This window comes from Melitaea cinxia, chromosome 11, assembly GCF_905220565.1.
Source record: "Melitaea cinxia chromosome 11, ilMelCinx1.1, whole genome shotgun sequence".
Classification (NCBI taxonomy): Eukaryota; Metazoa; Arthropoda; class Insecta; order Lepidoptera; family Nymphalidae; genus Melitaea; species Melitaea cinxia.
In genome coordinates this window covers 1,944,167-1,971,349 of record NC_059404.1, presented here as the reverse complement: position 1 = coordinate 1,971,349, position 27,183 = coordinate 1,944,167, and the positions used below count along the sequence as shown (strand labels likewise).

Genomic DNA, 27,183 nt, shown 5'->3' with positions numbered 1-27,183 from the left:
CTTCTGGTGTTGCAGCCGTCTAGAGCTATGGTAATTGCCTATTTGCATAGAAAAAAGGAACAGATGACCTTCGGATACTGTGCCAAACTTCGTTTTTTGACCGTATTAATGTCTATCACCGACATATATAATGTAATCTACACTAATACATTTGCTGACACTACATATTTTTAATGTAACGTAACGAAAAACCGCTCAATTATAATGGTCCTTATTAGTTTTATTTGCTTGTTTAAGTTCGCTTGTTTTAAGATGAATTTTGAAACAAAGTTTCATGATATTATGATTTAGCATTTAATTTTTCAATGAATAATGTCTTCGATACTACGTAAATGTTTGCATTATATGAATGTATTGTCATATAACGTAGTTTTATTTTTATTCGTCCTTTTAGTAGTGAAAAATCGATAGTACGTATCGAGATAATAAAATTTGCCTCAATATAATACATATAAGATAAATTATAATATAATAAATATATATTTACAAAAAGCGAAGAAACATACAACATATATATATTTTTTTATCAACCCCCTCAACCCCTTCCCCCCCCTCCTATAACTTAGGATAATGAAAAATAGATGTTCGATTCTCAGACCTACCCAATATGCACACAAGATTTCATGAGAATCGGTCAAGCCGTTTCGGAGGAGTTTAACTACAAACACCGCGACACGAGAAATTTATATATTAGATATATATATATATATATATATATATATATATATAAGCTAAAAAATTAATATTTGAATATAAAAAAAAATCCAAATAAAATAATTTAGTTCATTAATGTATATCGTAAAACAATACGACAATAAAAAATTTAAAAAAATGTATGTATGTGATTATTAGTTAAGGACAAGATTAATTCATCACATAAATAAATAAAAAACAAAGTGAAAATTTCAATATATTTAATTAATACTCACATATAACAATAGGACATCATATTGGCATTCATTGCACTTCCATTCGAAGAAACATTTCAAATTTATTATTTATGGCGTAATAAACAAACACAATATGCTGACGCGTGTTTCGTCGGTGTGAAGTAAACTTATTGCTCGAAGTACTCCTGTGGGCCACATTGTGTTGTCAGAATTTTAACAATAAAAACGTCCTTATAAATAATGTAAATTAATCTATTGTAATCGTTTATTTCATCCTTTTACAAGTCCACGTAGGTTGCAGGGATGGCCAATTTCGATAAATTTTGCAAATGCAATACCGCGAAAGTGTGTTTTTGAAGTAAAACTTCTCACTCTATACTTGAGTTCCCGCACGTTTGATTTGGGGGTAAGCTGGCGAATGCGCAACGAGAGCGTTACGAAAAGTAAAGAGGAAGGAAAAAGAGGCAAACGGAAGTTAAGAGGGATCTATCTCTTTCTATATTTCACTAACTTATAATCATAAGTTAGTGAAATATAGAAAGAGAGAGAGTTACGTTTCGTCAGTTTTACTTTAGTCGTGTGGTCAAAAGCACACTCGTTTTTTAATCCACAAATTAAATAATAAGGGGTTAAGCAGCTAATGAATCATAAGAGAAGGTAAAGTATGTAAATTCGTAGTCAAGTTATAGTTCAGTCGAATTTAATACGTAGAAAATAAGAAAATATTAAGTTTGTTCCATTTCGTCACTGTGTAGTTATAACCTTCTTACCACTGTTCGTTACGCGGTATTGAAGTATCAACGACAATGTCTTATAATAAACATTGATAACGAAATCAAGTACCTACCTATTGCTTAACTGATTAATTACTGACTGATTAACACTAACTTCTAGTTAAGGGGCCAGGACTGCAACAAATTTTGTATGACAAAGCTTTTTATTTTATTTTTTATTTTATTTTTTATTTATTCGGAAAACAAACAGTGTTTCATTACAAAAAAACATATCCAAATGAAAACTATACACCAATTACATGTTTTCACAATTAAATTACAAAAGCTTGTTCACTTGATACAGTTGAATTAAAATAATAAATGCCACCTACGGATCAGTTCGAGAGCCGTCAAACCAAGTGTTCGTCAAAGTAGTTTTGAAATGAAGTGTTGAAGAAGTAAAGAGGTCAAGCTGAGTGGATGCCACCACACTATTTAAACTTTTAGCGCCACGAATAAAAAAAGAGTTTTGTCTATAATTTGATGCGGACTGCGGAATGTCCAAACATAAAGGTTGCCTAGATGTTTTATAAGGCACCCTCAAATTAATCTTCGAGAGTAAATGTGGAGAATCTACACGGTTTTGAGCAATTTTGGCTAGAAAGACAACGTCGGCAATTTGTCGCCGTTCCGGTAAGGGTAGTAAATGGTGTCTACGGCACCTTGCCTCATAATTGCAATCGTTGATTTCCAGGCTGTACTGTAGATATTTCAAAAATCTACGCTGTATGGACTCAATCCTATCAATGTAGACATTATATCGTGGATTCCAAACCTGTGAACAATACTCGAGAATACTACGCACCAAGGAACAATAAAGGACCTTAATTACCTTTATACTATTAAATTGGGAACTTGACCGAAAAACAAAGCCCATAGTTTTATTAGCCTTTTTACAGATCAGGTCTATATGCCTGTCGTATGTTAATTTAGAATCATGCATAATACCCAGATCACGGATCTCATTTACCCTGTGTAACACCTGATCTGTAAATTTATATAGAGTTTTCAGGAATTTAAATTTACGAGTGAAAGTCATACAGTAACATTTCTGAATGTTTAGCTGTAAGTTATTACGAAGGCAATATTGCTCGAAACGTTCCAAATCCTCCTGTAATAGCTTAGAATCACTTGGTGAATCGATATTTTTAAATATTTTCATGTCATCGGCGTACAGAAGGAAGTTAGAGTGTTGGAAGCAGGAGGCTACATCGTTTATAAAAATATTAAAAAGCAAGGGCCCAAGCAATGACCCCTGGGGAACTCCAGAAGGGACATTATTCCAGTTTGATGAGAATCCGTTCACTACTACTGCTTGCGATCTCTTTTCGATATAGGAGGTAAACCATCGGTATAAATTACCATGAATTCCAGCAAAGAGAAGTTTTTGTAGCAATATTTGATGATCAATGCAATCAAAAGCTTTGCTAAAATCCGTAAAAATTGCGTCAACTTGACCCCCAGAATCCATGCCAGTTGTAACAAAATCTGTGAAAGATAAAAGATTAGACGAAGTAGAACGCATCGCTAAAAATCCATGCTGTTCTGGAATAAAGAATGATGATAATGATTGATAAACTTGAGAATACACTATGCGTTCAAACACTTTAGCGAAGAGGCATAATTTAGATATAGGTCTGTAATTCTTGACATCATTTTTACTACCACTTTTATGAATCGGGGAAATAAATGCGGATTTCCAAATACGAGGTACGAGTCCCTCCGAGATTGAGCGCTTGAATATAATAGATAAAGGCACGGAAATTGATTCAGCGCATTTGACGGCAAAGATGGGTACAATCTGGTCTGGTCCTGAACCCTTGGTTAAGTCCAATGCCTTTAATAATTTCTTAATTGAATCTATACTGATTTCTATATTACTAATACAAACAGAGACGTTATTTGGGTTTAAAGGTGAATAATTTAAGTTGTTTCTATGTGACCATGGAGAAAGAAAAGTGGATTGAAAAAATGAAGCAAAAAGATCACAAACACCTTGTCCAGTATCCGCGGACTGTCCCTCATAGTATAATTTAGACGGAAGGGAGTTAGAACCCTTATTGTTGGATTTTACAAACGACCAAAACTTTTTTGGTTGCCTAACTATCGCATCTTCCGTGCGTTTTATGTAATTATTGTAGCACTCCTGTTCCAGACGTTTAGCCCTAGTTCGAAGAAGTCGAAAAGTGTCGAGGTCAGCCATATTACCATAAACTTGATATCTTTTATTATATTTATATTTTTCTTTCAGTAGTTTCTTAAGTGAACAGCTGTACCACGGTGGAAATGATGAAGAACTTATTATTTTATGAGGGACATGTTTATCTCTAATATTGTATAAGTGGTGGTAAAATATATCAACGGCATTGTCCAAAGGGCTATTGTTCAGGTCCATCAACCAGTTCACTTCATTTAGTGAGGAAGAAATGGCCTCGTAATCTGCTTTGTCTTTACACATAAATAATTCTAATTCCTGGTAAGTCCTGGTTTTGTGTCATTAGAAATATATTACACCATACTACATCCCTTTGGAAAAAAATCTCATAGATCTCAGCCTTTCATAACTCGGTATGAGAATTTGGTCTGCACTTTTCCATGTTAGAATGAGATTTTTTCCATAGCAATAGTCTTTAACTGAAAATAGTGATACATACGGTTTCGATTTTATGTCTAGGAGACTGTCATATGATAATAAATTTTATATAACAATATTAATTACACCAAATTAAGACTAATGTATTATGATTATATTAAGTATGGAGAATTAAAAAATTTATAATAAATAATATACTATAACATTTTTTATTTATAAACCACAGACAAATAACAATCAAAAGTTTTTTTTTTTAATTTGAATTATTCAAACGAATACATAATTTTATTATGATAAAGACAAAAATAAAAAATAATTAAAGTTATTCATCGTACAGACAAATTAAAAGAAATGTTTTTTTTACATAAACTAACAGAAATATTAATACCCTAATCAGTTAAATATATAAAAATGACCACCTCGTAAAAAAGTTTTGGAGTAATAAAAAAAAATTAACTCTTTTTAACATATGAAACTTTACAGTACAACAATTAGTAATACGAATTACATTTATTTAATCCGACACAATATACATTTACCTGCTCCACCAGTTGTGGATATACGCTATTTGACAGATGACAATACAAATAGACTTTGACAGCGGGAGGTAGAACAGGCCAGTAGGATCTGCAGGCTTACTCTTGAAACTCAATCCTATTTGAAATTTAGGATTGGGATCGAGAACTTGTCCATCGGTACTCTTGAACACTACACTAGCGCACGATTTGACTCAATTACTGTGGAATTTTATGTAACTAATAGAAATTGGGATTTCTCGATCTTAAGCATTTTTTGCACTCTTGACAATATTTTGACGTTGACTATCGACTTGGAAATCGTGTTTGGGATCGAATTTACTCGTTTCAATAAAGTTAACTTTTTAGTGTTCGATTGTGTATCTTAAAGTTTTTATTTATTAAGATAATGGCGCGACTGGCGCTTATTTATATATATTTTTATATTATCAACAATATCACAATCACAGTATTTTGTTAAAATAGAACTAAATACTTAACAATTAGCTTTTTATCCTCTTTTAACCTAAGGTAGCAATTTTTAAATATAAATCACAGTATTTATGTTTCTAATATTTAAATAAAAATCACAGTATTTAAGTCTCCAATATCTTTTGTTTTATCAATATTAATAAACTTTTGTATTTACTAATTTAAGCTTAGCACTGGTAAAATTGCAGAAATTATTACAGAAGTAAATAAAGAAAGAAGATAAGTTAATTATAAATATAAATTAAGAAAATACGTAATCGAGATAATTTGGAATTTAGAAGTCTCAAAATGGCGCCAGTCGTGAGCTTTTTTTTAACAACAACACACATTATGCCAGAATGTATAACATATCTTGCGTTTTTATGCTTAAAAAAATCAGTTTTAGGTTTAATTTAACGAATTACAATATAATAGATAATAATTTATTATTGGAGACAAATTATAATTTAAAAACAAAATTTTATGAGTTAAATTTTATTTTCTTATTATTTTTTATTATAATGGCTACATCGGAAACCGATCGTCAATTCGATTCCAATTTCAATTCAATTGAAAGCTCGATTTGGTCAAGAGTACCAAAATATTAAAGATTGGAACTGGAACTGTATTGAATTCGTGTTTTTGTGAGATTGGGATTGAAGTCAAGAGTAAGCCTACTGTTCCTTCTTAATTAATAAACTGCAACTTTGAGATTAATATATGCGACTAGAAATATCTCATAAATATAGTAGATTTCGATGGTAAAAAAAATAATGAATCAAAACTTTTTACTGTCGGATACAGTCATCCGCAAATAGCGTTATCGACAACTGATGAAACCGGCCTTTAGAAGATAAATCTAATATGGGAGTTTGAACAAAACTATTTAGCGATTGACAAATTAATTTTATAATACTTAAAAATATTTTATTATGGCAATTCTTGAAAAAAAAGCACTCAATTGGCTCCAATTCGAATTTAATATGCTACACACATTAATATATATTTCTATGTTGTGCGGGCAAACATATTTACACTGACAAATAATACAACGATAGTTGGATCATCAATAAAATGTACGAAATCACTGTTATTTTAGTTTCGTATAAGCACCTTGATGAAGAAAAACCTCTCCAGGCACGCTTGACTAGGGGAGTGAGCTGGTGAATGCGAAGACGAGAGCGTTACGAAAAGTGCGATCGGGCGAGGCGAACGAGATTCGAGGGAGATATAAGTTAGTGAAGATAAAAAGTTTTCCTTCAGTCGTGTGGTCTAAAGCACACTCGTTTTTATAATATTAAATTATCATCACAATACATGAACGTCGACCTCATTTACAACCTTATTCCTTCGCAGGTGTCCTGGGAGATATCCCTTTTAAAATTAAGCAATTGTACCTTTAATAATACTGTTAGTAGAATAAATAAATTGACAGCTCGCCATCTTAGTTATCAAAAACTCACTTTTATAATAATCACCATAGCCTCTCATATTTTTGGACATTTTTATCAACTTTTCCATTAAAACAAGATCGTCAATAGCTATATAAGTCAGCCTGCCCCATCAGCTTGCCGCAGTCAGTGGAGGCGTCCAGCTGAGCGGTCATCCGTTCGAATCCGAGCCGCTCACGTGACAGAAATCTGTCAGCGGAACTATAACTACTTGTATCTAGAAAAAAATAAGTGAAACAAATTTAATACTTCCAAATTCGTTTAAAACCTTTTTCCTAAAATTAAAATAAAATTTCCTAAATTTCCCTAAATGAAAATTTGTGTTTAAAATACTAAAATCCCTTGATAGTTCAATACATCGAGAAAATAATTATTAAAATTATATATAATGTGCGTAATATACACAAAAGTGCCGCCAAATAATAAAAAAGTGCCACTTGCTTTGAATTAGTGTTATTTCCCTGTGGTGGGTGAGGTAGCCAGAGCTTTAGGAGATGGTCGGGGTAGCATCGACAACAGACTTGCGATGCTTCTGATTTTAAAAGTGTCCATACATGATGGTATCCACTTACCATAAAGCGACCTTTACATTTGTTTCCCACGATATTTATATAAAATACATAAAAAGTAAATTCTTATATTATATGGACACCGCTCTGATGTAGTGTTGTATGATGTCTGTCCTCGTAGGTCTCCCCACCGTGCCTCGGAGAACACGTTACACTCTCGGTCCCGGTCGTTATTATAAATGGCAGATAGCAATCATTACTTATATAAGGGAATATATATCCGTCAAACCACAGTGGCGAAGCGTGGTGGATTAAGCTCCGAACCTCCACCTACATAGACAGAAGCCGATACCCAGTAGTGGGAGGTTACAGGCTGATACAATCAAATTGTAATGAAAAAGAGTAAGAAACATACCCTCAGCTGATCTTTGTTGGGTCCGAGCAAGTGCTTCGGCTCAGGAGCGTCGCACGACTCAGAGCACTTCTGACACCGTCTGCTAACAAATGCGTTTATTTATTTTATTATTAGGCACAGAAAAAGTTATAAAAAAAAAACAAGAATGAAATATTATATATATATATATATATATATATATATATATATATATATATATATATATATATATATATATATTGTTAGCATAATCTCGATTATTTTAATACGTTTCGTGACGTCATGCAACAACGTCAATAAAAGCAGTCCCTACCCGTTCAGAGGGCTCTTTTGCTTCTCGGCTTTCGGAAAGATAGGTCGTTGTTTCATGACGAGTGCGTTGATCATTTTTATATTCAAAGTAACGATTGTTTGCTTGGTTAATTTAAATTGTAATTCTCGGTCATTATTTTCGATTAAGTTAGTGGTTAAGGTTAATTTTTGTGATAGTTGTTATATTTGTAAAAATGAGTAATAAATAGAAGTTGAGTGTTCGGTTTTCTGTCTTTTTTTTTTTAAATAAATAAGTTTGTTTCTCCTAAAATCAGAAGTGGGATTGCTCCTTACGACACCACTTCATAAGCAAACAGCTGTTAATTTGAAATCGTCATGCCGCGTTCACGATCGTGCGGTTCGTGTTTACATAGTCGATCAGGTAGGACTCCTAGCCGTGAAAATAGGCAGTCCCGCGGTAAATCTATAAGGAACGAACAAACGCGCAATAGGCCGTTACGGGTAAATCGCCGTCGTCATAGATCGCGAAGTGAATCTGACGATGAAAGGTTGTCTCAGTTGTGTGCAATCGTCGCGAGTGGGCGTCGTGTCCACTTACTGAACGTTCCCTGCGACCACGCAGGCTGTGTTCGGAGAATCGCGAACGATTATCACGCAGTAGCAGTGAGTATTCGTTACTTTCGGGTAGATATCGTTCGAGCAGTGATAGTAGTTCAATTAATCATACGATAAATGCGATTACGACTCGTCTGTCTGCTACCGAGCAATCGACAGTCAACTCATCACGAAATTCATTGCTTAAACCAAGCCGCAGAGTTATTATATCTCCAATTTTGATCCGGCTGTACACAATTTTAGAGTGTGGTATAGTGAAGTTGACGTGAAGTAGACGTGTTATAGAGAAGATTTTGAGGGCTTATCGCGAGTCGCTAATTGTTTTAAGGGTGATGCCAAGACTTGATTAACGAATGGACCAGTAATGATCGTTCGTCGTTCAATTTCTGTCGCGCGTTTAGGTCGTGTGGGTAGTTGTGTACGGGATGAAGCGCGGTCGTGGTTAAGTGATTGTGTGACGCAGGAGTCGTTATGTCCCCGTTACATAGACTCAGCTGCCGTTTTATTCGAAGTTATGTGTGCTGACTCTAACAATGAAAATCTAAATCGTAACGTGTAATAAGTACTCAACTTATGACAAATACGCTCGTAGGTCACTTCTACGTCTTATTATTATTAAGGATTAGCCAGCTGAATTAAAGACTTTAATTATTGTACGTGGTATAGTCGATCTCCTAGATATGGTAACTGGCTTTCACCAAGTTCCAATGTAGACAGACGATGATCCTATAAGTAAAACCGTGTTCGTCACACCAGAGCGACATTATGAAAATGCCCTAGGGTCTGGCTAATGCTCCAGTGGTGTATCGGAGAATTATAACTAAAATACTTAAGTCCCTGATAGATTATGGGAAGGTCCTTACGTATATTGATGATGTTTTAATTTTATCTAACACGATAGATGAGAGCTTACAATATTTACGAGAGGTTCTAACCACTTCGGTTAACCTCAAGAAGTGTATATTTTTAGAAACATGTAGAATATCTTGGTTGATTAATTCACCAAGGTCAGGTGAGGCCGAGACCTAGTAAAATTGAAGCACTTATTCAGTCACCGAAGCCTACCGTCGCAAGACAGGTTAGCCAATTTCTAGATCTTACAAGCTGTATCCGCCATTATATTGCGTCCTATTCAACCAAAACTGCTTGTATTGCCAAATTATTAAGAAACGGCGAATCTTTGCTGTAGTTGACCTTGTCTTTGTGATTAAAATCTAGCAAGCACTTACAGTGTGCTTAGCGCACTCCCGCATAATCGGTACGAGTTTAAGTTGCTGGCAGGCTCCTATGGTAAGACGATACGAGCAGCTTCTGAACACATGGTTCAGTGGCTCGGCGAGTGGACGCCAGACACGTGCTTCGTATTCTTCGATAGCGGTTGGTATACACCGCCATGGTAGCAATACGGGTAAGCAAACGTGGAGCCTCTGCTATCATTATCATTACAGCCTATACAGTCCACTGCTGGACATGGGCTTCCACAAGTTTGCGCCAAGCGTGGCGTGAACTTGTGTGTTTTGCCCATGGTCGCCACGCTGGAGAGGCGGGTTCGTGGCCGCGGGGCTGGCTTTGTCACGCCGGGGGCGCTGCTGCCCATCTTCGGCCTGTGTATTTCGGGGCCAGCGGTTGGATGGTTGTCCCGCCACCGGTCGGCTTTTTGGGTTCCATGGTGGTGGCGGAACTGTGTTGTCCCTTGGTCGCCTCTTACGACACCCGCGGGAAGAGAGAGGGTGGCTATGTTCCTTAGTACCGTAGCCACACAGTACTATATTTACACTGCTATATTTTTCATGAATTAGCAAGCTGACCAATTGCCGTATTTTACAGCAATGTACATGAATAGTGTGGTATGTGAGATGCCTTCACGTGTGGTCACGCGTGTCGGCGTATCATGCGTGTGGTGGCTCCGTATATGGGTGCGGTGTGGTGCGGAGCTGTACACGTGGATGGCACCTGCACGTTGCTGGCACGACGTGACAAAATGACCGTTTTGTTATTTGAGACAAGCGTAATACTGCCTCTGTCTGCTTTCTGTGATGGGTATTGCGTAATACTGCCTCTGCCCAAGGGATATCGCGTAATACTGCCTCTGTCCCTGGATCACATAGTGGGTATCGCGTAATACTGCCTCTGCCCGTAAGTTAAAGTAAATGTTGTGTGATGGGTATTGCGTAATACAGCCTCTGCCCAAGGGATATCGCGTAATACTGCCTCTGTCCCTGGATCACATCGTGGGTATCGCGTAATACTGCCTCTGCCCGTAAGGTAAAGTAAATGTTGTGTGATGGGTATTGCGTAATACAGCCTCTGCCCAAGGGATATCGCGTAATACTGCCTCTGTCCCTGGATCACATCGTGGGTATCGCGTAATACTGCCTCTGCCCGTAAGGTAAAGTAAATGTTGTGTGATGGGTATTGCGTAATACAGCCTCTGCCCAAGGGATATCGCGTAATACTGCCTCTGTCCCTGGATCACATGATGGATATCGCGTAATACTGCCTCTGTCCGTTGATTACATAGTGGATATCGCGTAATACTGCCTCTGTCCCTGGATCACATCGTGGGTATCGCGAAATACTGCCTCTGCCCGTAAGATAAAGTAAATGTTGTGTGATGGGTATTGCGTATTACAGCCTCTGCCCAAGAGATATCACGTAATACTGCCTCTGTCCCTGGATCACATGATGGATATCGCGATATACTGCCTCTGTCCGTTGATCACATAGTGGGTATCGTGTAATGCTGCCTCTGTCCGTTGATCACATAGTGGGTATCGCGTAATACTGCCTCTGTCCGTTGATCACATAAGTCTGCTACAGACGATGAATGTGACAATGCTCAGCTTGGGCCTTCGACGGCTCCCGCTACTGCTTACCCAGGAGTTCTCCCTGGAGACGGCGAGCTCGAGTTCTTATCAGCGTCCAACGACGGCGTTCGTGGTGAAAATGTGCACCGGGGACGGCGCACTGTCAGGAGAGGCCGTGTTAGCATAATCTCGATTATTTTAATACGTTTCGTGACGTCATGCAACAGTGTTAATAAAAATAGTTCCCTACCCGCTAATACGTTTTGTAACGTCATACAACAACGTCAATAAAAGCAGTCCCTACCCGTTCAGAGGGCTCTTTTGCTTCTCGGCTTTCGGAAAGATAGGTCGTTGTTTCATGACGAGTGCGTTGATCATTTTTATATTCAAAGTAACGATTGTTTGCTTGGTTAATTTAAATTGTAATTCTCGGTCATTATTTTCGATTAAGTTAGTGGTTAAGGTTAATTTTTGTGATAATTGTTATATTTGTAAAAATGAGTAATAAATAGAAGTTGAGTGTTCGGTTTCTGTCTTTTTTTTTTAAATAAATAAGTTTGTTTCTCCTAAATATATATATATATATATATATATATATATATATATATATATATATATATTAAAAAACGTTAGAATAAAAAAGAAAAAACAAAACAAACAAGACAAAAAAACAAAACTTATTTTCACATTAAACTAATAAATATCCTTTATATTAACAAGCTTATAGATGCACCTAAATCATTGACTATATTATATAATATACATATAACCTGTAACTGTTATTATAAAAAAAATATGGAGTTTTATGTGAGCCAAATAACCAAATTAATCATTTCAATTTAGTCCGTCTTTCTGTACGTGTATATGTTCCTAAGTCACTATTTACCACATTAAATTGGTTGGACACGGCTATCACAGTTGTATCCTTATTAATATTATCATTTTGAGTTTGGGATAATTCGAAACTATTGAAAGGGCCATTGCACTGACCATAGAAGTCACCTTATTTGTGACCATAAAATTGCGTGACCGGCAGATACTAAACAAATCATTATACATTATTAAAATAAGAGTGTGCTTTAGACCACACGACTGAAGTAAAACTTCGAAACGCAAAAAAAAGCTCTCTCTTTCGATCGTCACTAACTTATATCTCCCTCTCAACTTCCATTCGCCTCGCCCGATCACACTTATCGTAACGCTCTCGTCACGCATTCACCAGCTTACACCCCAAGTCAAGCGTGCGTAAAAAAGTTTTACTTCAATAATAAGATATTAAATTTATACTGATGGCAGTTCAAATTTTTTTTTTTTAAATATATAGTTATGTCCACAGGCTTATAATGTCCATGTTTTTGTTATTCCGATTTTTAGTTTTGTTAGTGATCGTTAACTTGGTACACTACTGCAGCTTACATTAAGAAAACTAATTATTCTATCGTAGTATCCCTAATGCAGACGTGAGTCCGCCGACCAAAATTATGGTAACTTAATTGATATCCTACATGCAAAAAGACATAGTTTTTTTTTAATGTTGTTATTTTTCTTTTTTATCATTATTATTATTTTTTTTATTTTATTATATTGCGCCTTATCTTAATTATTATTGTCTACGTTTATATATACACTTACTTGCTATCTATAATATATGTACACTTATTTTCTAGTTAACGTATATGTACAATTATGGCCTACTTGGCCTACTTACAATATACACTTAACCTATGTTATTATTACTAAGTTGTTTTTTTCTTTAGTCCTATTTCTTTCCTTAAGTACAATTAAATCAAATAATTGTTTAGAGATAAAACGATATCATACATTTTGATACAGACGCATAAACCCATAGAGGGCGCTGTTCTTCAGACGCTTGTCCACAGATTCAAAATATGGTATTCGAGAGTGGATATAAAATTTAGGAAAAATCTTTGTGTAGAACAGTGGTTTATAATTTTTTAATGACGAGGCATCATTTTTCAAAATGTACATATTGCCACAGACCACCAACTGTCACCAACTGTTTCGGAGGAAAATATAAGTGTACTGTTGTAACACGTACTTAGTTAGTACTAATTAGTAATTTATTTGTTAAAAAATCGTTAATTTACTGTACAAACAGTAGAACAAAGCCTCCTTTTAAGCACATTTTGCCTATATTGGGAAACTACGCTCTTCATGTATGATAAGTAGATACAGTACACAAATAAATATTTATAAAAGAACATAGTTTTTAGTAAGACTCACTCTGAACCTCGTTTTCGCGGACCACTTCGAGTATTTCCACAGAGCACCAGTGGACCGCTCTGCTTAAGAACCACCGATGTAGACAACCATTGACGAACAAATATATAAAGAGAAATTGGGAATCACTAACCCTTGCTTAGTGGCCGGTGTAGCGGGCGAGTAGAGTGGCGTGTTCAGCTCGTCGAAGTCCAGCGCTCCGTCGATGTTCAGCACCCTGGGCCAAAGCGTCATGTTAGATGAAATAGAACGTGATATAATCTATGAAGCTTTTTAATCACTAGGTTGGCAAATAAGCATTCCTAATGATAAGCCGAAACCGTCTGAACAGGATCGGATTGAATTATCTTTTTTTATACGACTGGCCATATTGACCTTCCTAGGGCGGACACACCTGATGGTTAGCGGTTGCCGTAGCCTATGCATAACTGCAATACCCTACCCCTCCCCTCCCCAGGAGCTCTGGTCACCTTACTCGCCACAGGAATACAACCTTGCTTAAAAGCAGTGTTATTTGGCTGTGATCTTTTGTAAACTTGATACTTTCCCCGGAATATTAATTTCTTTTTTTATAACATTATAATTTTTTAAATAACATCTTAATTGGGACAAGGCGCTTTATTCAGCGAGACGCTTTACATGTGGAATATACCAGAAGAACTGAAGTAACTGTAATGGTCTGATCTTTATTTTTACATTCACCCATTTGTACAATTTTATTACTGACCTACCCTCAAAGTAACCAAATTCTAAATTTTAAGTATTTTCATAGAACAAGTACGGTCATACCTGTTCTGCGCAGAGAACCGATGAACCCTCTCGACGACAGACGCCACGTGTTCAACGCCATTCTGGACCCCCCACACTAGGATACCGATCTGGCAGAAAGATACAAATACTCGAATAAAATAAAATAAAAGGAAATCAAAGCTTTTTGCTATGTATGAAATGGAAAACAATCATTTAAAAATTAAAATCGTTAACGGATGAGTATTATGTAAATCTATACTAATATCATAAAGCGGTAAAGTTTCTTACTTTGTTTGTCTGTGGGGGGGGGGTAATCTTCGCAAATACTGATCCGGTCAGGAAAATTCTTTTACTAACAGAAAGCTACACTATTCAGGAGTGACACAGGCTATATTTATTGTGATTGTACAAAAATTCAGTGAAAAACCTTATATAAAAAATTCTCGTGTCACAATGTGAATTTTTTTTTTTTTTTTTTTTTATAACGATATATATCCACGGGCTTATAATGTCCGTGCTCTTGTTATTCCAATTATTTGTTTGTTACTCTCGATACCTTGGCACCTACATATGCAACTTAGAGACTAATTAAACTAAGCTTAGTATCACTAATCCCACGTGAGTCCACCGACCAAAATTTAAAGTTATGCTATCTTAATTTACTTATATATATAATTACTACTATTTATTATTACTTTTTCCTTTTCTTCACTTTTATCTTACAACTGTCCAGGGGTAGAAGCTGTGTACATTTCTTGAAATTTTTGTATTTATACTGTTATTTTTATTATCTAAGTTTATATTTACACTTATATGCTAGTTATCATATATGTACACTTATTTCCTAGTTACCTTATATATACACTTATGGCCTACTGGCCTACTTACAATATACACTTAGCCTAGGTTACTGTTAGTAAGTTTTTTTTTTTTTTTTTTTTCGTTTTTTGTTTTTTTTTTTATATATATTCTTATATATTTATCACCATATATGTATTTTTTTTTTTTAAATTAATATTATATAATTAATCTTAATTAATTTGTTACACATGTTAAGTATAAATAATTTGTACACGTTATGTTATATGTAATTAATCCTATTTAATTTAGTAATTATTATTTATATTTATATAATTAATCGTATTTAATTTAGCACTTAGTACTTATGTTTATATACACACTATTTATTTATTCAACAAGTGTCTTCACACGTCAATAGTTTTCAACATGTCGAGCACACTCTCAGTGACGGCGGCATCTCTGTGATGAATCGCCATCTTGAGACTGTGCTCGAGTATTTTCTTATCCGCGGTCTCCGCTGCCCTCGCCACAAAGCGACCAATTGCGTCGTCACGGTCGTCGGTGTAATAGACACAGGTGTTGGTGTGTCTAGTCACCGCGACTACAGCGTGCGAAACGCTGTCGTGGATCCTGAGCCTCCTCGCCTTCGTCTGGAGGACAATGACGTCCTCGTAGGTCTGGCCCTGCGCCTCGTGGATGGTTAAGACGCGCGATCCCTCCCCGGATCCGTATCCCTGGTCAGTCAGCAACCTCTTCTCCTCTTGCGTAAAGACCAGGTATAAGGTTCGGTCTCTTTTTGCAGGAATACGCGCGCCCGTGAGGCTCTCCACTCGCAAAGATCGGATCTTTGGGCTTGAGCTGTATACGTCTTTATAAACTTCGCTGATGGCAAGGGCTACGTCTTTGGGATTTCGATGCGTGCATGACAACTCGCACGAGATGGTTGTTATCCGGGTTGGTCTGCAGTACCGCATTTCGAACAGGTTGTCCCTGTCGATGTACGGCAGCTGGTTTATGTCTCCGATAAGGACTACCTTCTGAGCTCCCGATAGTCGGGCGGCCATTACTATGGCTCCGAAGTGGTTCATAAGGGCCTCGTCCACCGTTAGGCGGTTGATTTTTGAGCCCTCGTTAAACCCATTAACTAGAACGGAGGCCATAGTGCGCACCTTTTGCTTGGCTTTGTTGCCGTAGCGGTGCGCCAGTTTTTCTTTTAAGTCTTTGGCCGCCTCGACTGTGGTCGTAATCACGACCTCCGTGTCCTCATCGAAGTCCCCGACTATGCGAGTTGTCTTGCCGCATCCCGGTACCCCGTTTATCCACTCCAGTGATGGTAGTTCCCAGGGCACGGTCGGTAAGCCGTCCCGGTCGCCCGAGATGGTTTTCGCCATCCGTAGCATCCGGTCCCCCAGCATTACTTTCGTGCATCTGGCCACTACCACCACTGGGTCCCCTTCAGGTGTTTCGAAGGTTTGTGGCTCCTCGTCATTCCCCTCCGACTCGACTGCGCTCACGAAGCCTGCTGTGCTGTTATATGCTGCCATATACCTACCCGACATCTTGCCCTTGAGTATTTGTCGGGTTTCACTGTTGTATATGGCCGCTTCGGCTTCCTCGAGTTCCACCTCCAGTAATCTTTGGTGATCGTACTGGTAGGCCTGCATGATCTTTTTGCAGGTGGCCAGGCTTACCTCGCGGTTTGCCTTTATTATCGCCAGGAACTCGATTAGGGCGTTCTCCGCATGTTGTAGCGGTGTGGAGGCAGGTCGAAGTCTCGGCGGTGTTACATGTCCCATGTCGGCCTTAGTACGAGCGGCCGGTGACGCCTCCGGGTGCCTCGGACTATTGTCTCTGGTGAACCTGCTCAGCGCCGCCGATTGCCGCTCACCCTGTCCAGCCTTTTTGGGAGAGAGGTGATGCGGGAGCTTGCCTGGTTTTGGGGAGATGGTTGCGTGGATAAAGGTCGCCAATGGCATCGAGCTCGGCTTAGGTTCAGGTGTGGCTTTTGCCTTAATTCGCTCTGCCTTCTGGGTCTCGATCCGTTGTTGTAGGCGCTCCGAGCCGCAGAGCGTGGACTCGTCGTCGGCCGGAGATGCAGGAGGTGTTGGTGTTATGGATTTCGGTCTTAGATATCCGAGATCCTCCCCCCTGTCTTCGTAGACTATGACCTCACTGTACTTGGAGGCCATTAGGCAACCGTACCTATCAGATACGTCACCTCTATCATATCCGACCCTCATCGAATCCACGCTAATTCTTTTGGGGATTCCACCGGGGGTCTCGCTCAACCGGCGTAGCCACACACTAGACTGCGTAAAGGGGGACGTCTCTCCCCACTCGAACAGCACGATGGATTTGTTATTCAAACGCACCAGACGGTAGGTCGAGTCGCCCTTCTGTTCTTGCGATAGCGCTGTGATTTTAGTCACAATGTGAATTATACAATACTCCTCCGAACGGATGAAATGATGAAATGGATGGACCGATTTATTATGATTTTTTTTTTGCATATTGGGTAGGGGAAAGATTAGGGAGAGGGTTAATAACATATATGGCAAAACAACGTTAGCGGGGTCAGCTAGTAATAAATAAAACGAGTGTGCTTTAGACCACACAACTGATGTATAACTTGATTAGCTCCATCTAACGTAAACAACCATTAAATAACTAAAAACGTGTTAACTACCTTCACTCTGACATCCGGCTCGTTGTAGTCTCCGTACTCGCAGTAGTTCTTTAGCTCCGGACAGTTCTGACACGTGATGGAGATGCGTACAGTACGCAGAACTACTTCTGGTACCTTCATTTAAAAATAAAATATATTAATTATTATTAATATAATTTTAGAGCCAAAATTTTGATGACGTCAAAAATTGTACTTAATAGAAAGAACTTTTTTAGGATTTTATCACTGTTTATTAAGATTTTTAGATGCTCGAAGTTTCGGATACTTTACAGCAAATATTGTGACGGGAGGACTGAGGTGTTGGGAGATTATTTTTTTTTTTAATTTTGCTAAAGTTGTATCAATCATACATTTATTTATTTTCACAAATTAATAGGATTAATATAATATTGCACAACACATTATTCTATTTAGTATTATTTTAAAAAAAGAATTGCTTTGCTCAACAAATAAAATTTAAAAAAATTAAACTGAAGCTAAAAACGAAAAAAAAAATCCCATCGTACTATATCCTATCCTAAAAAAACACAAAAAAAGGTCCAACTCACATCATAAGTGCCAGCCCAGACGATCAGCATGCTCTTCCTGAACCAGACGCCCTTAGGGTAGAGGTCCACCGTCCACTCGGACAGGCGGTCGGCGGGCGCCTCGCCCATGCTCGGCCTGGTGGAGAATATGAAGGTGCGCGTGTGGTAGCTCGGCAGGCAGTGGAAGTTGTCCACGGCGAGGACCGAACCCCACGTGTCTTCAGTGTACAGGCGGGGCGTAAACAGTAACCGACCGCTGTCGCTCTGCTGGACCTCGGCTATGCGCTCGTACTGACCTGAGGCAATATTGACATTACAGATATGCCACTATATTAGATTTTTCCGCTTTCAGGCAACATCCCACAGCTGGGCATAGATCTCATTCTACATGTAGGAGAAGGACTGGAGCTAAATTCACCAATCAGGTCCATTGAGGTTTGGCGGATATGTTCCCTACTATGAGTAACGATCGCTATCAGATATTTATGATAACAACCGGGACCGACGTCTTAACGTGCTCTCCAAGGCACGGCGAGGAGACCCACAAGAACAGACATCCAAACCAGAAAGAAATATTTGTATAAATCAAATCCCGAGCGGGAATCGAACCCAGTAAACCATCGGTGTTTTAAGCGACTACTAGAATCACTGCACTAGAATAGTTAATTGGCTAGAGCGCCGACACGGTCAGTCGGAGACGCGGTTTCGATCCCCGCTGGAACGGTCAATTTTTGATATGATATTCAAAAATGACTAGAATAGTTGTTAGATTTTTAACCTAGTGGAAATTGCAAGAAAAATCTTATATATCCAATCCAAAACTACTGTGTAAGGTACATATCAAGACTTTTTTTAAAATTTTGTAATGTTTAGACTAACGAACTTCAACCTTACAGATCATAGATAAATAATACTACTTTCAAGCAGTGTTGTGTTCCTGTGGTGAGTATAAGGTGGCCAGAGCTCCTGAGGGGAAGGGGGATGTTGCGCTTCGGTAAACGCCTACCATTGGGTGGACCGTATGCTTATTTGCCGACCCAGTGGTATAAAAAGATACACAAGTAAATAAAAATAATTTTGTCTGTTTATTTTACGGAATTTTTGTATATTAGTTTATATATGCATATAGTATGCTTATAGTAGCTTAGTAGGTTGTTTAATGTAATACAAAATATCAGTATATATTCTGTATGCGCGATAAACTATTGGCATAAAAATACATAATTACCTGATTGGTAGCTCATGGCAATCGCCATTCGTTCCATAAAGAACTCCTTGTGTTCCTGCGTCAGCGGACACAACAGCAACTTGGCCAACTGGTTTGGACACATCATGGGAAATCTGAAATTATTATTATTATGATATCAATTTCTCTTTCACAGCAAGTATCCATTGGTAACAATTTTCTTGTTCTTTATTATTTGTCTAAATATGACAAGTCCATCATCATCAAGATACTATGTCACACGTTATCGGGTGTTAAAGTTTGTTATGGTTAATAGTTATGGGTGGTCACTTGTGAGGAATTGTGACGATACATTTGTGTGAAATTGTGGTAATATGGAGAATTTGATGAGTAGCACACTAACCGGACCTGTGAGAACACAGTGGTAACAAGAGTGTCCCAATGTGCTTTCAACTCGCTCTCAGACAAGTCACTCGTGTTCAATCTCTCCTTCTGCTTGTTCAACCATCGCACTACGAACCTTAAATAAATAATAAAACAATAAAAATTTATTTCATTTACGCCGAAAATATCTGACATCACATTTGTAAAAGAAATTGATATTCTCAAATATTTTAGACCAATTGTCACTGAGCATATCTAAGATTCACCGCAAGGATGCTCACTTTCCCGAAAACATAAACAAATAAATTATTAATGAGCTATAATATTACTTGTGAACATGTTAGCTAAAGTAAAACAATATAATATAATCGCACATAAATCGCCGATCGATTGAAATCTAATATATAAAATTCTCGTGTCATGGTGTTAAACATTGAACTCCTCCGAAACGGCTCGACCGATTTTAATAAAATTTTGTGGGCATATCGGGTAGGTCTGAGAATGGGCCAACATCTATTTTTCATAGCCCTAAGTTATAAGGGGGGGGGGGGATTAAGCGGGTTAATAACATATATGGCAAAGCAACGTTTGTGGGGTCAGCTAGTATTTTAATAAAAGTCTTGTTTTGAGATTGCTTAGTGGCCAGTTCCAAAACGATTTCGATTCACTACTTGATAATATTTTATGTAAACATTGATTTTTCTATACAACTAGGTCGGCAGTACTATTTAGCTGTGATCTTCCGTAATGTCGTAAGAGGCGACTAAGGGATAACAAGGTTCCACAACCATCTTGGAACTTAAGAAGCCGACCGATGGCGGGATAAACATCCAACTGCTGGCTTTGAAATACACAGGCCGAAGACGGGCAGCAGCGTCTTCGGTGCGACAAAGCCAGTACTGCGGTCACCAACCCGCCTGCCCAGTGTGGTGACTATGGGCAAAACACATGAGTTCACGTTATTTTTGGCGTAAACTTGGCCTATTTCCAGCAGTGGACTGTACAGGCTGTAATGATGATGATGATGATGATGATTCCGTAATGTCGAGACTTGCCCAGATGGACAGCATGATTTTAAGCTTAAGGATATTCCATGTTATGAGCCACTTCAATAAAAACGGCAATAGAAAATCCTGTGTGTAAGTATTACACGCAAGCATTTCAAATACTTTTCGTACACAAATTGCTCAATCGCAAAGCTATCGTTACCGGATTGCAATAAATAGCAATTAATAAATCCTGCTCAATACTCACTGGTAAAGAGTCATCTCGTTATGCAACACGAGGTCGCTGTGCTGCAGCAACAACAGAAGGGTGTCGTCCTCCAACTCGGCCAGTTCACTGTCCACGACCCACTCCATATTCCACTTCACGAAGTTTTGACACGCCTGGGAAACATATACATGTTAAAAAGGTTGTTCTCAGAGCGTTAATATATTTTTTTTAATTCGCTGACACAAAGAAAATAGTCTTATTTACAAACTATAAATGGTGTCGAGTTCTGCATTTAATTTTTTTTTTTAATTGTCACTTCCAGAAAATTCCAGAAAATTCCAGAAAATTCCAGAAAATTCCAAAAAATTCCAGACAATTCCAGAAAACCTTCTAGTGTTAGACACCTTAAAAAAAAACCTCAAATAAATAAAGTTGTTCTCTTGTTTTGGCGTTAGCAAGATACAAAAGAATTAATTTGTATAAATATAGATTAGCACTTACGTAAAATCAAATTACAATCCGCAACATGAAATAAAGGGGTTAACCCTTTTGATACGAGCGAAACGTAGTAGACTTGGTTGGGGTTGGGTAACTCATGAGTGAATGATATAAATGAAACATATCTTTTCAAGTGAGCTAGTCTCTCATCAGCCCACTTGCGTTTCAAATATATCTCCAGCTCACTAGGTTTAAGATTCATTTTCGAAATACTGACGCACTGAGCGGGAGTAAGCGAGACTGAGCTAGTGAGCCGCTCGATCGGACGATGGCGCTTATCATGCGAAAGAGAGTGATAGTTAGCTATGGCTCTGTATTTTTTCGATTTATATTTCACAAGGTCATAGACTCAATCGTCTTGCTTTGAACAAGCGAAAAAGTATTTTTTGTTGACAACATTAGGTTGCATTTTGATTGTTTTATAAAATGAAATCTAAGCAACGGCACGCGCCCCTTGATCATTCGCTGAGCTAAATGAGCTGAAGAGCTAAATGAGTGATATGTATCATAAGATCAAAATAATCTCTTTTCTTTTCAGTGATATGAACTTCGCAAGGCTAAAACGTAGCAATACCTCTATGGTCTTTGATTATCTATACCTTGATTTATTATCTATTTTATCTATTCTTACAAGAATCAATAGTATTTTATCGGTAGGTATAGCGGGTCGGTGACCGCAGCGCTGTCTTTGTCGCACCGAAGAGGCTGCTGCCCATCTTCGGTCTGTGTATTTCAAAGCCAACAGTTGGATGGTTATCCCGCTATCGGTCGGCTTTTTAAATTCCAAGGTGGTAAGGCGGTAGTGGAACTGTGCCATCCGTTAGTCGCCTCTTACGACAGCCACGGGAAGAGAGGGGGTGGCTATATTCTTTAATGCCGTAACCACACAGCAGACTGTAAAAATAAAAACAGTAAATTTACCTTAGCAACATCGTTATGTCCGCAGGCCATAGTGTACTGCATCCACGCAATGAGTTGTCCTCTTTTAGCTGCTTGAGCGATGTGCTGCGACATGTAACTCAGGCAGAGGGTTACTAGATCCTGTGTAATAAAAAAATTACTGATGTAAAAATTAAAAATTTCACACGTCATAAATAGTTTCTACTAACCCGCAATGGAAAAATATTGGAAATTGAGCTTTAAAAATTATTTTTTACATACAGAAAAAAAAATATTTTTTATTTTTTTTTAAATTACACTATACCTCTTATCACACACTTGTCACACATAAGTAAATCAGTAAAATGTTGTATGTACATATGTACACACAAGATCTACAAAAACTTTGAAGCATCTATCCTTTAGTTTTTATACAACTAGATCGGCAAACAAGCGTACGTCTCACCATCAGGTAAGCTGTAAGCTATAACCTATCTTATAGACGCCTTCAACACCAGAAGCTTTGCAAGCACGTTGCCTGAGAGTTGCTGTTGCTATGAGAGAAAGAGAGAAAGAAAATGTGTGCTCCCCGAGTCAAACGTGCGTAAGGAATTTTTACTTCAAAAATTTACTTTTGTATGCTACAGTCTCTGGTTGAGTGAGAGGTGACATGTGAGGGAAGATTATGAGGGAAACCAAACCCAATGAAAGTCGATCTAACACTAAATTTTCTCAATATTATTTTGAGTATATATAATACAGAGATTATTCACAGCAAACAAATAATAATTTCATTAGAAATCCGCATCAGTCAAATAACAATTTCGTAATAAACAAGCTAAATTAAGGAGGTTATTGGTTTGCAAGACAATCATATTGTTCAATGTGCGCTAACCCGTACAACTTTACTTACCTTAACATTATATTTGTCAGCCAAGGACAGTACAGGAAGCACAGTTTGGTGGGATATCCTAATTTGGCCGGTGTAGAAGTACTTCAAGAAGTGTGGGAAGACAGACGCACCCGTGGGCGTCTCCTGGAGCACTATGCGACTCTCGCGCCATTCGCTCCACTCGCGGTTCATTAACATCACCTGGAAAAGATTTGGATACATTTATTAGATAAAGTGCAACTTGGATATATAACAAAGTTAGGGAATAACAAAATATTTGTTACATATAGTTTTAATACTAGCTGTACCCGCGACTACGTCTGCGTGGAATTTAACAAAATAGTTATTGTTCAGTTCGTAGAGTTATTTAAAAAAAACTAAAATAAAAGTAGCCTAAGTTACTCCTTATTACATCAGCTATCTGCCAGTGAAAGTGCCGTCAAAATCGGTCCAGTCATTTCAGAGATTAGCCGTAACAAACAGACAAAGGGACAAAAATTGTGAAAATTGTATTTAGTAAAAAGCGGTTATTTTTAACCGATTTCAAAAAAAGGAGGAGGTTACTCAAATCGACCATATATATATATATATATATATATATATATATATTTAATGTCATATATATATATATATATATATATATATATATATATATATTTAATGTATGTTCGGAGATAACTCCGTCGTTTATGGACCGATTTCGATTACCGATTAATTCGATACCGATTTTGATGATTTTTAATTTGATCCAAAGCCTATGTTTATCATGTGGTCATATTTAAATTTCATCGAGATCTGATTACAACTTTTGGAGTAATCTTTGATAATGCGTATTTACTTGACATTTTTTTGTCTACCTACGTTATATTACTTGTCGATATAATTGAAGTCGGTTTTTCTTCGTTTGCTTGCAAACACAATTATAATATTAAACAGACAGGTCAATTTTTTTTATTTGTAAATATTAGGTACCTAAAGTCTGTTAAACGAGAAGAGATACCAAACGAAATCTATGCCCATCGTTTTTTCGTAGTGACGACGGAATAATCAAAATATAGCCTATCTCCTTCTATCTTGTTTGTTGCACGTCTCTCGGCAAGGTCGAACGATATTTTAACTGGCTTTGAAAACATTCGGACATCATCATCATAATATAATAATATAAATTTAATGTTGAAACAATCATGTTGTCGTGATTGACGGTCGGTAATTTTTTTGTTCAATTTCAAATCAACTTATGTATAAATACTTTATAGTAATTTTGTAAAGTTATAATTTATTATTATACTTATTTCGTGTGAATTATTTGCACGGGTATAGCAAGTACTTATTATATTGAAAACTGAACACTGGAAAACGTATATTTCTCACTTTCTTTCACTATTTTCGTTATATGTACGATTTTATTTTTGTGTTACCCACACATTAGGAATTCTAAACATTTTTGAATATCATATCAAAAATTGACCGCTCTAGCGGGGTTCGAACCCGCGTCTCTGACTGACCGTGTCGGCGCTCTAGCCAATTAAGCTATGGAACGATGTACCCGCTAGAGCGAAATTTTCGATATGATGATTTTTATTTTCGGTTTAAGCGAACCGTGGCGCCGTCTCAAAAATATTTTCGTTATAATTAAATTAAATTGAATTCGCCACATTTTGAGAAAAAAATTTAAGCCACAAAATAAAGTGTTCATATGTAAGTACTAGACTATATTTTGAAATATTACTTTTGTGTAAAATGGGTTATTTACTATGTTTATCTTTAATTATGGTCACGAGCACACTCACATATAGTGAGAACCGTAACTCAAGACATTTGCAATGCTTCTGAAATATCGGAAACCCTAAGTAACCACCAATACACATAGTAAACATCCCATTTAATGTTTCAAAAATAATGTATATCCAAAATGTAAATGCGTAACGGAACAAAATAAATCTAACATATAATTTGACAATATATCAGTTGCTAAAAAGTATTTATTATCCATATTACCTGGAACACTTCACTGCTAGCACACAATATTAGCCGATGGGCAGGATACCCGACACCCCCCACCTCCAGGATCAGATCGCTCATCAGCTGCTCTGCATATAGAGTTGCTATCTTGAGCAGAACACTCTGTGAGTTATCCACCTAGATAAAAATATACTTTTCAAAACTATTTTCATAATTTTCAGAATAAAGGATACACAGTGAGTTCTGCCTGAACAGAACAGAAGTATAATTTTATCAATTAGTTAAAATACAAACATAAATAGAGCCAATTATTACAAAAATATCAAAGAATCATGGTAGCAAAGAAGTAACAATTTTAAAATCACTATATTTAAACATTTATTTATTTATTTACATTTTCGCACACCAATACAAGGTTTTAACAGTATTACAAATGATATATAAAAATAGAATTTGCATCAGTTGTAACAGGCAGCCTTATCGCTTATACAGCAATCTCTTCCAGGCAACCTTTGGGCAGAGGACTAAATAAGGAGTGTGGGATGAACCTTAGGTACATTACAAACTTAGGTTTTGTACCCAGGCTAATATGATGAAAATAACTATCCAAATATTAAAAAATGCTATTAAAAATTAAATTAAAATTTAAATTAAAATTCACATTAATATAATATTTAAAAAAAAGGAATGCACATATTAGTTGTTTTAAAATTGTTGTTATTATTAAGAAATATTATTATAGCTATTGTTAATTCAAAATTTATTAAAATGTAATTATTTAATTATTTAAATGTAATTGTACTAACATTAGATTATAAGCATCATTGTTACTAACACTATATGGGCTAGTCCCGAAATAAAGATTATTATTATTGAAAGAATTCTTAAATGTGTTTATTGAAGAGAAACTTTTTTACACACACTTGACCTGGGGAGCTGGTGAATGTGTGAGGAAAAGTGTGATCGGGTGAGGTGAATGGAAGTTGAGAGGCACATATAAGTTAGATGGAGCTAATAAAAGTTTTTATTCAGTTGTGTGTTCTAAACACACTCGTTTAAAGAATTGAATATACTCATCATTTACAAACAGACTTTATGAAGAAAGATAATTAATAAAAATACTAGAAAGATAAAGAAACCTCATTAGATAAGTAAGGGTATATTTATTTTTCTCTATATTATAGAAATATTTCTTAACATGATTGTCTAGACACATTTATAAACTGATGACCTTAATCTGCAAATAAGGATGATTTTTAAAAGAAGAACAGATAATTTTTTTGGTTCCAAACTAAAAACAAAAAGGATTTGTTATACGAAAATTTCTTTTTGCGTAACGATAAAACGTAGATAAGAGAAATTACTACGTCACATTTTGTGTAAATAATACCATCATAATTATTTATGTGCATGTTAAATTATAAAATATGTTTACACATAGTGAACCAAAATTGATAAACATTTATATAATTACTTCAAGATCATCGTTTTTGGTTGCTTCATCATTTTTGTCAAGGCTCGTCGATGTTGTCGCGGAATCCACTGTTAAATAATTCATTTTATCGTATTTAGCTTCTGTATCAAAGTAATAATATCATGGTGATAGTATTTATATATTTTTAATAATTAATTAAACATTTAATTTATCTACTTAAGAAATAACTATTATTATACATAATAATTCTTAGATTGCCTGACAATCGCCTGACAGATACATTGTTTACATTGACATTTGACAGCAAAAACTTCAGATAATTAATATTTCCTTATGAGCTTTGAATCTCAATTCAATCAGTTCAATCATTCAATCAAAGCTTCAAACGAATGGCGCACTTATACTTTGAAAAGTTTAAACTTTAAAAAAAAAATTT

The 27,183-nt window shown here is 36.6% G+C and overlaps 1 protein-coding gene across 1 annotated transcript; it reads right to left on the bottom strand.

Moving 5' to 3' along the window:
* Positions 1-897: 897 nt before the first annotated feature.
* On the bottom strand, positions 898-27,015 carry LOC123657585 (BTB/POZ domain-containing protein 17). The gene is made up of 14 exons (XM_045593106.1): positions 26,787-27,015; positions 25,349-25,489; positions 23,372-23,551; positions 22,501-22,620; positions 21,121-21,254; positions 19,886-20,002; positions 19,525-19,637; positions 18,318-18,592; positions 17,770-17,883; positions 14,322-14,410; positions 13,666-13,749; positions 7,618-7,696; positions 6,706-6,910; positions 898-1,075 (listed from the first exon to the last, which is right to left on the bottom strand). The coding sequence occupies exons 1-13, from the start codon at positions 26,868-26,870 to the stop codon at positions 6,845-6,847; spliced, it is 1,596 nt and encodes a 531-aa protein (XP_045449062.1). The 5' UTR covers positions 26,871-27,015; the 3' UTR covers positions 898-1,075; positions 6,706-6,844.
* Positions 27,016-27,183: the final 168 nt, after the last annotated feature.

Bases quoted from the DNA above. Each gene is read 5' to 3' on its own strand.
- LOC123657585 (XM_045593106.1), bottom strand. From the start codon at position 26,870: ATGAATTATTTAACAGTGGATTCCGCGACAACATCGACGAGCCTTGAC. The intron at 20,003-21,120 runs GTGAGTATTGAG...TATTTATTTAAG, and splicing joins AACGAGATGACTCTTTACCA to GTTCGTAGTGCGATGGTTGA. The intron at 18,593-19,524 runs GTAATTATGTAT...ATATTGCCTCAG, and splicing joins TGCCATGAGCTACCAATCAG to GTCAGTACGAGCGCATAGCC.